The sequence below is a fragment of the Asparagus officinalis genome, chromosome 7 (genome assembly GCF_001876935.1).
Source record: "Asparagus officinalis chromosome 7, Aspof.V1, whole genome shotgun sequence".
In the NCBI taxonomy this organism is placed as follows: domain Eukaryota; kingdom Viridiplantae; phylum Streptophyta; class Magnoliopsida; order Asparagales; family Asparagaceae; genus Asparagus; species Asparagus officinalis.
Window position 1 is genome coordinate 5,639,295 of NC_033800.1, and position 10,106 is coordinate 5,649,400.

General features: G+C 36.8%; 1 protein-coding gene across 1 annotated transcript; it reads left to right on the forward strand.

The window, feature by feature from the left end:
• Nucleotides 7-9,191, forward strand: LOC109848606 (UDP-glucuronic acid decarboxylase 6-like). The gene is made up of 12 exons (XM_020418201.1): nucleotides 7-28; nucleotides 300-386; nucleotides 3,124-3,211; nucleotides 4,389-4,480; nucleotides 6,835-6,899; nucleotides 6,985-7,073; nucleotides 7,882-7,959; nucleotides 8,097-8,190; nucleotides 8,279-8,345; nucleotides 8,443-8,506; nucleotides 8,617-8,657; nucleotides 8,742-9,191. The coding sequence occupies exons 2-12, from the start codon at nucleotides 306-308 to the stop codon at nucleotides 8,931-8,933; spliced, it is 951 nt and encodes a 316-aa protein (XP_020273790.1). The 5' UTR covers nucleotides 7-28; nucleotides 300-305; the 3' UTR covers nucleotides 8,934-9,191.

The window sequence follows — 10,106 nt, forward strand, 5'->3', positions numbered from 1 at the left end:
TCCCCTTCGATTTTCCAAGTTTTTTCAGGTATTTTTGATTCTGTTTATAGCAATTCAAGACATTCTATGTTCCAGAGTAAATATAGAAATAATTCATCCGATTGTCACTGAGTTGAAAATTAGATCTATATTTAAATTATCATTTCTGAGGTTCATTCTAGTTTTTAACTATAAACTATCTGCCCACTGAAATTGGAATCTAGACTTGGTTCGTACTTAGAACTTGAGAGCATAAACTTTTCTCTCACTTTTGCGGGATGGATGATACTTAAGTGCATTGTGACCTCATCCTGTGACAGGCCAATATGAGAATTTTGGTATCTGGGGGCGCTGGATTTATTGGGTCTCATCTGGTTGACAAGTTGATGGAAAACGAAAAGAATGAGGTATATTTATTGCATACTATAGGCTTTTGCGCTTGCATTTTAACCTTTGTGATCCACATTTTATCAAGACACATGCATTCCTCTGCTTTATGTTGCCTGCAAGATTGGATTTTTAATTGTTTCGGTTACCAACTGTATGTCAAGTTTTCTGGATATAATATAATTAGAATAGTGCATTCATGGAATCCAGCAATGAAAGATGTGGAACTGAGTTTCTTTTTCCTGTTGATGTGATGTCCTTATGATTACACTTCAGTTCATTGTATCAAGAGTTGTGAATGTATGAACTTCATAATTATAATGAGAAGGAGATTCAGTTATAATATCAATTTCTGAATCTATCAACAATCTCAATCTATGTTGCCTAGGTACTTCTATCATGAAGCCGTACCCGTATTGGACACGTAACACGTACCCATACCCAAACTTCATGGACACTCATTGTGTATATGCATACATTTACTTAGATATGTACTCAATTATATGATATAAGTTTTAATTTAACACTTGTCATACGCTTCTTGGATGCATATCCTACACTTCATATCCATTTCTTGAAACTCGGTAGACATGGGTGGGGTTTGTTTCAGTCCATACCTAGGGGAGAGCAAATGGTTGGTTCAAACAATTTTGGCCCTTTTACTACACCGAACCCAACCCGAACTTGAACAGGAACCGAACCAGATCTCACTTAAGTATTTTGATTCGGTTCGGTTTGGTTTTTTCAGTTATCACAGGCTTTATCATCAAACAACATCAAGATGACAGCAACCACAAAAGGCTATCAAATACAAAATGAAAGAAGAAAGAGGGGTTGAAGCCTGTAACAAAAAGAATGTTGAAGAAGTTTAAGTGGAGAGAGGTTGAAGAAGGAACAAAGAGAAATGGTGGTTGAGATTTTAATTTTTGATGATGAAGAGAGAGAGAGAGACATGAGTTACTTCTGGCCTTCTAGATATTAGGGAGAGGGGAAAGAGCCAGCTAGTTCCCACATTCTCTCCAATAGTTATGGTGTCAGCTAATATTGAGTTGGGAAAATATTAGTCACATGGATCATTGAGTGGGCCCTGCGGAAAGTGGAGGGGTATGGAACTGGGTGCCATTTAAGTGGGTATGTGGTCGGTTTGGTGGATACGGGTTTAATATATTGTAATCCGACTCGAACAGAATGGAATATGAAACCGACCCGAACTGTTAAAAGCGGGTGGTTTGGTCAGTTTATTCAGTTTTAACTGAAGTATGCTCAGTCCTACTCATATCCAAGTTCAAAACAATGATTTTGAGGGTCGTCTGTGTGTCTAGTTCAAAAACGAGCAGTTTTGAACTTATAATAATCGACATAATAAAGAAACTTAAGATTGTTAATAAGAATTTTTATTATAATAACACGTAAATTAAAAAACAATAATGATCTCATGTAAATTATTAATTTCAATATATATGTAGCCTTGTCCCCATACCCTACATTTTACAACTTTGTTGTGTCATGCACCCGCGCCAGTGTCCGTACCTATTTCCATGCAACTTAGATCTCAAATTTTCCAATATGATATAAGATATTTTAGATGCTGGTTGTTTTCGCCAAAAGTCGAATTTGTTGTCGAATTCATTATATATTTAGTCGATTACAATAAATTCAAAGAAAACAGCCTTTTTATAAGACTCTTTTACACAACAAAAAGAAAATTACAACTCTTGAGAAAATAAACGCAGGATCGTTGTTTGGATCACTGCTTTCGTGGGTTCTTTGCCTGTGCCGGGAGCGCTTTGACTCGTGGACCACCAAATCACAGATTCTGATTGAATCGTGAGGGGTTTATGATTCTGACTTCGTTTATCGAAGTGAGAAATTGAAACGATATCTTATCGATGTAAGATAGTCGTTCTTCTTGAAATCAAGTCAAAGCCTGATTATCAAGGAGTGGCCGAAAGTTCAAGACCTCTGCTCTCTCTCTGCTCTGGATTGCTCTGAAGTGCTCCAAATGATCAGCCCCTTGGAAAAATGGCCTTAGGAGGGTATTTATAACTTCCAAGAACAGTTGGCAGAAAACAGGTTCGCGAGACAGTGTTTGCTGTCTCGCTGGGCGAGACAGTGTTTGCTGTCTCGGCCCGCGAGACAGTAAACGTTGTCTCGGAAATAGTAACTGTCATAAAAGTCTGTCTCGCCCGCGAGACAGTAAAGACTGTCTCGCACGGCGAGACAGTAAAGACTGTCTCGCACGGCGAGACAGTAAAGACTGTCTCGCACGGCGAGACAGTAAAGACTGTCTCGCACGGCGAGACAGTCAAGTCTGTCTCGCGTGCGAGACAGTAAAGACTTGTGTTCTTCTGTCTTTTTGGATGATTTCCTCTTGAGCAGTATTTGGATATCTTTCAGCATTTTTTGACGCCTACACTGGTTCATAAAAATGTTTTAACGGGGACTCTTTTGCATTATACCATTCACAGTCCCTAATGAAACTTTTTCTGCTTCGTAATTTTTGTAATGCAACTGGCAGAATTTCCATTGTGCAATTGTAAGCGAAAAGTGATAGCTCCTAGTTGTGCACTTGCTTGTCTTCCCATTTATATGTGGTTCTTTTTAGATGCAAGTGTTTTTTGGAACATGGTTATTGTACATTTCGTTCTCTGTCTGCATATCGTAACTATACTTTTCTTAATGAATAATTTTGTTATTTTCAATAAACTCAGTTTGACTATTCATAGTAATGTGTCTCCTCCTGTTCAATGTGTTCAGGTTATTGTGGTGGATAACTTCTTTACGGGTTCAAAAGATAACCTAAGGAAATGGATTGGTCATCCAAGGTTCGAGCTCATTCGACATGGTAACATCACATCCTTAAGTCTGAAGATGTGGATTATTATATCCGTATTACTTATGACTTATGAGAATATGGAATTTTTATACCTGATTGAAATAAGCATGTAGCTTCCGTTGAAAACTGTGGTTGTCTTAATTGTCATGAAAGCTTGCAAATGGAATAACTATATTCATATGCATCATACATCAGATAAGTTCATTTGACCGAGATCACTGTGGTACTGGAGTTGTAGACCTGTTGTTGTGGTATCCCTTCGCCACATTGAGACAAGAAAGTTATACTATGTAAGATAACAAGGCACTAAGTAATAGAGCTGGGTAGGCTACTATTAATGGTATACACATATGGATACTGTCAACCCAAATTTAAAATTTGGATTCTGAAACTGAAAATCCAACCCGCTTGATTGTGATCTGCTATACATTAACTGCCAAGAAATAAAATTTCAAAGGATTTCAACATATTTTACCCGTGTATGATGTAACATATGTCATTCGATTCAGTGCTTCAGAATTTTTCGTAAAGTTGTTTAATTTTTGCCCCTGGATATATGATGTAATACACATCGAAATTTTTGAAATTTTATTTTTGTGTAGTTCATGTCTATTGCATCACATCCATCGGTTTGGATTTTCGATTTTGGAATCCAAATTTTAAATTTAGGTTAATAGTATACACTTGTTGGATACTACTAGGAGTAGCCTAGCCCATCTCTAAATAATACATGAACTAAACACTAATCAATTATTTAAGAAAAACAATAAAGTTTATATTTTCAGCACTCCGATGTGTCTCTCAAGTTGAATTTTAAGTTTTCTCAAGGTGACAGCAACTTTTCCTGCTAAAATTCTAGTTCATAAATGTTCATTTTACCATAGAGTTGGTTTACCCATCACATACAAAGAATTAACTTCCCAGAATTGTTTTCCCATTTCACGATCTCATTTTTTTAGAAACTGCAACATAATTTGTTTGAATATTTGTACTTTGCTGCAGTCTGGAATGCAGTAGAAATGTTTAGCACTTGATAAAATTGTTTCTAGGTAATTCAATTCTTATGAGGTGTTTATATCTTGATTTAGAATTTCATTTTCTTTCATCAGCTGTTGTAACCTTTCAGCATTCTGACGTATGGGTGTGTTCATTGATATCTCACCAACCTTTTCCCTTATCCTTACAGATGTAACAGAAACATTGCTCGTAGAGGTTGACCAGATCTATCATCTTGCTTGTCCTGCTTCTCCCATTTTCTACAAATACAATCCCGTAAAAGTATGTATTCATTTAGCCAATTTATGTCATTATCATCTCTTTGCATATATAAGCCAATTCTGCTGGCACTTGACAGTACTTAATATGTATTGATGATTATATTTATGGAACAAAGCTGTCATATTTAGAGTGAGCCAAACCTATCATATGTAGAGGAATATACAAAAGAGAGCCTTATACTGATCAGCTAGGTTCCTCGGACACAGTTTGTTCGTGTTCGACACGTGTCAGACATGGATTCTTCGTGGACACGCCGTGGACACGTGTGGTTCAAAGTGAAATGCAATTTCCCCATCACTTGTTACCCTAAACTAGTTTCTTTGCTAACAACATGTTCAAAACCAAGCAATTTTTTAACCCGAAAATTGAAACCCATTTTTTTAATATTTGAAAATACATGTCGTATATCCTATGTGATCAACGATTCAACGCTAAACTTTTATTATTAAACCTTATTCTTAGTTTGATTTAACTTGATTCTTAATGGTTATGGATAATAGAGAGAAACATACAAATGTTAATGGTACTTTAATTCAATATTATACACACGCGCGCGCGCACAGAGAGAGAAAAGCTGTTATAAACTTAATTGAATAGAAATATTTATCCACCTACTTTTTTATCCATTAGATTTGCTTTGAAATCTGTGCAAGACGTGAAGGATATCTTTGAGATGTGTGCATTGATTTGCATCATATGCTAGAACAAATCTCAAAGTAAATCAAATTGTTAAAAAAGTTGGTGGACAAGTACTTCTATCCACTTAAGTTTATAGAAGTTTTACTCGCTCTCTCTATATATATGTATATACCCACACAAACACTTATTTTATACACACACACATACATATATACATATATATACATATGTATATACATATACACATATATACATATCTATATACACATATGTATATATACATATGTATATATACATATACATATATATACATATGTATATACATATACACATATATACATATCTATATACACATATGTGTATATATATATATATATATATATATATATATATATATAGAGAGAGAGAGAGAGAGAAATATGTATATATATATATATATATATATATATATATATATATAGAGAGAGAGAGAGAGAGAAATGGAGAAACTTAGTACCAAACACAAAGTTGTGCTTGTTAATAAGGTGGCTCATTCTCATCCACTCATTCAAATAGTCCCTGCTATAAAAAATAACTTTTTAATTAACCGACCCATGTGAATATGGTCCCTCTATTTGAATGAGTGGATGAGAATGAGCCATCTCACTACTAAGCACAAAAGTTTGTGCATGGTACCAAGTTCCCCCATCTATATATATGTATACTGTGTCCCCATATCCTATGGTTTACAAATTTGCCGTGTGTCCCGTGTCCGTATTCGTGTCCGTGCTACCTAGCTAATCAGTAACTTGTTTATGTGCTCATATTTTGTATAATGGGAATGAAAATATGCTGAATTTTGCATCTATATTGGATTTTTAACCCGTAGTTAAACTTTCTTATGTAAATATTACCTTTGAGATAGTACAGAAAGTTGTATCATAAAACATAATTTATTACTCAGTTCCCAAGAATAAATGAATATTACATTAAAAAAGAGAAATATTTATCTCCCTACATTTTGGCAGTATTAATGCCACATATCCATTCAGACTTCTTCATCTTTCATGATCTGTTCTTCTCAACCATTCAAGTCCAAATCTCTATCCATTTCTTGCACATACTGTCACGACCCGGGCCTGTGGGCCCGTTGGCGCGTGCAAACCGTGGGACCCACCGAGTATAACGTGCTATTTGACTCAAACCATTGCCAAAATCGACTAGCCGATGTTACACTTGAGTCTTTTAGCTTCACTATATAAATCCTTAATTTTCTCTCATTCCCACCGATGTGGGACTAAGTTTGTAAGGTGGGAAGTGTTGTTGTCATCTCACTTGACAGCACACTCACGTGGGATGTCACACATACACACTCATGCATGCACATGTTCTGTTTTCTGAGCGGTTTGCAGAATCATCTTGAGCTAGTGAACCGCAACCCATGTTCTAGTTCATTGATCATTTTCTTGATTACAACCATTTTACCATAACCCATCTCTTAGATTTGAGTTATGTTACCTTTCCATTTCCAGAAATCTCGATATACCAGTGACACTTATAATTCTTCTGCATATTCAATGATGACAATCTTGACCTTTGTAGACTATGTCTCTAGTTTCCACAAATGTCTTAATCTCTTTTTGCTAGTAGTTCTCTCTTTTCAATCAGCATGCATCTGTGGGTGAATGATGGTAATTGAACTTGAAAGTCATGCTCTAAAACGTGATGTTTACCAGACCATAAAGACAAATGTCATTGGAACGCTAAACATGCTGGGGCTTGCAAAGAGGGTCGGGGCAAGGTATGATCTTTTTTCTTTCTCGTTGCTTTTGTTGGTTTTGCACCAGAAAGGCATTTACATTTTTGCCACATGGTTTCTGTGACAGGATTTTACTTACCTCAACTTCAGAGGTCTATGGTGATCCTCTTCAGCATCCCCAAACAGAAGAATACTGGGGAAATGTCAACCCTATTGGTATATAGATTATTTCCTTGCAGATGATTTATATTCTATTGTTTTGATTACTGATTAGTTGCATTCTGTGTTTTCGGGCTTCCTCATGTTGTTTCTCGCGTATTTCTTTGTCTGTATTTATGAATTAATTTCAAATGCATAGGGATTCTTTAGGACTTTTAACTTTTTCTTCATAGAAATTTGTTCTCACTACACACTTCCTCGCATGAGGGTTACCTGTTTCTCTCCATAGTCCATACATTGATGGAAAGTATGATCCACAGCTATTAACACACACACACACACACACACACACACACACACACACACACACAAAAAAAAAACAGAAGAAAGAAAAAAGAAAAAATGGGGGGAGAGGGGAGAAGAAAGATTGACGTGCTTGTAAGGCTTTTATGTGATGCATGATGATTAAGAGAGATTTACACTGTTGGAAGGTAAAAAGGGATAAGGTTGAAAAATCTGACAGATTAATGCTTCTATGCCTAACATCATAACATGTGTTAGTGTTCTTTTTGTTTTCTCATCCGTTTTTCATGGAAACTGATTAAATATCTAAATCCATCAGCTGGACAAGGACTGGAATGCAGTAATGGACTCTCGTTACCAAACACTTCACTTTCGTATATTTACGGTTTTACCGTCATTTTATTTTATGCTATCATACTATTTTGGTACTAGTTCTTTTTCCCACCATTTTTTTTCTTTTGTTGTTTACAATATTCCAGATTCCTGACAGTTAGTATGACTCTCACATCAAATTAGTTTTGTAATAAGTTTTTTGATTGTGGGACCTTATTGATTGTTTTAGGAGTTAGAAGTTGCTATGATGAGGGGAAGCGTGTGGCAGAGACTTTGATGTTTGATTATCACAGACAGCATGGTCTAGGTAAGAGATTGTGCTTTACCAGCTTAAGTGGTGTTGTTCCTGTGTTTTCACTTTGGTGGCGTTCTAGTTCTAGAAATAATTTTCTGAAGATGAGATCCATGATATACGATTGATTGCAATCTATCCTCTCTATACAGAAATTCGAATTGCCAGAATTTTCAACACCTATGGCCCACGAATGAACATTGATGATGGTCGTGTTGTTAGTAACTTCATAGCTCAAGCAATCCGGTATTATTTCAATCTTTAGCTTCTGTCATCACAAGATTCATCAACATAAGGTACTGAGGAATTAATTGTTTCTTCTTTGCATCTTTAGGGGTGAACCATTAACAGTTCAGGCTCCAGGAACCCAAACCCGAAGTTTTTGTTATGTTTCTGACATGGTAACTTTTCTGCTTCTGTCTATGAATCTGAATGTTTTCGGTGTATAAATCTAATTATTGTTGGATAATTTAATCAATTAACTTTTCTCTTCTGGAGGTTGATGGTCTTATTCGGTTGATGCAAGGAGAGAACACTGGTCCTATTAACATTGGAAATCCTGGTAATTTTGAATCACTTGATGGGTACTCGAATCTCCCTTGTGAAGGCATATCAATATATAAAACCCTTCTTCATCTTTCCAAACTGTTATTGACGTTGCTCCCGTTGCAGGTGAATTTACAATGATGGAACTCGCTGAAACCGTTAAGGAGGTGAATTCTGAGCTCCATAGTTCACTCACTTCTATTCAATATTCTGCGCAGTATGCCGATAACTTGTAAATTGAAACATTGCAGTTGATCAACCCGGAGGTGCCCATTAAGGTAGTTGAGAACACCCCCGATGACCCGCGGCAGAGGAAGCCAGATATCACCAAGGCTAAGGAGTTGCTGGGTTGGGAACCGACGGTCACATTACGCCAGGGCCTGCCGATGATGGAGGACGACTTCAGGCAGCGGTTGGCTGTGCCCAAGAAACAAAGCAGTTAAAAACAATACCTCTTACCTTTATCTTAGAACATGCTTCCCTATATAAAGGGAATTGAGCGGTTTTCTACAGGTATTATACGTAAAGAGCCCGGGAGCGGTATCGAGGAAATCATTTGAATAGTTTTTGTTAATTTATTTATAACTGAGCTTGGTGTAGTATCTTATTTTGAAGAACGCTACTATATTTTGGATGTCTGAGGATAGCTGTATGCTGGTATAATTGGGCTTAATACGTAAGGTTTCCAGTTTGAAATTCAATCTATGTAATGAAAGCTCCCCAGAGCGAATCGTCTCAATTAGGCTTTTGGAAAAAAAAAATATGGCGACGAGCAAGAAAAACCGCAGCTTCGCTGCGCCTGTGCTCGCGTTTTCCTGGCCGTCGTAGTCGACCGTACGTGTTGCCCTTCACTTATGCCGTCACTGATGAGGTAACAAAATAGTTGGGAAATGTGAATCGTATCGTATGTGGTGCTTTGAAGTCGTCATTATTAGCCTCGTAACTTTCATTTCTTTCACGTGGTGGGAAATTTGCATTCTTGTGCTAGAATGAGAAATTTGCTTTAATAAAAAAAACCTCTTTCCGATACGCAGCTTGCTGCTCAGAATTGCGTATGGGAGAACATGTGATTCTCTCTCACCTATGCCGGCCACGACAAAAATAAAATAAAATAATAATAATAATAATAATAACAGTAGAGCTGTACGTGTATATAACAAAAATCATATTTATAAAACAAACACGAACCCGGTAAAATCATGAATATAAGGAATTTAAATGAGTATGTTTGAGTATTTTAAAGAAAACAAAATAAAATCATAATATAATAATAATCAAGTAAAAGCCGACTAATGCAAAAATAAATAAATAAATAAATAAAACATAATAGGAAAAATTGCTTCAAGGCCCCAAATTCATATTTTCAATGTGCCTTAGCCTCCCCAACTTTCAAACATGTGCTGCAGCCTCGCCTTTTTGAAAAAATTATTAAAAGCTCCTCTCCCTAAGTTCCCATGCAAACTCCATACACAATCCCCATTTTACCCTCCCCTACACCCCCCTCCTCCTCCTCCGTTCCCCCTCTGCCCCCGCCCCGCCTCCCTCCCCTCCCCCTACACCTCCTTCTCCTCCCCCGCCTCCCTCCCCTCCCCCTACCCCCCCCTCCCTCCCCCTCC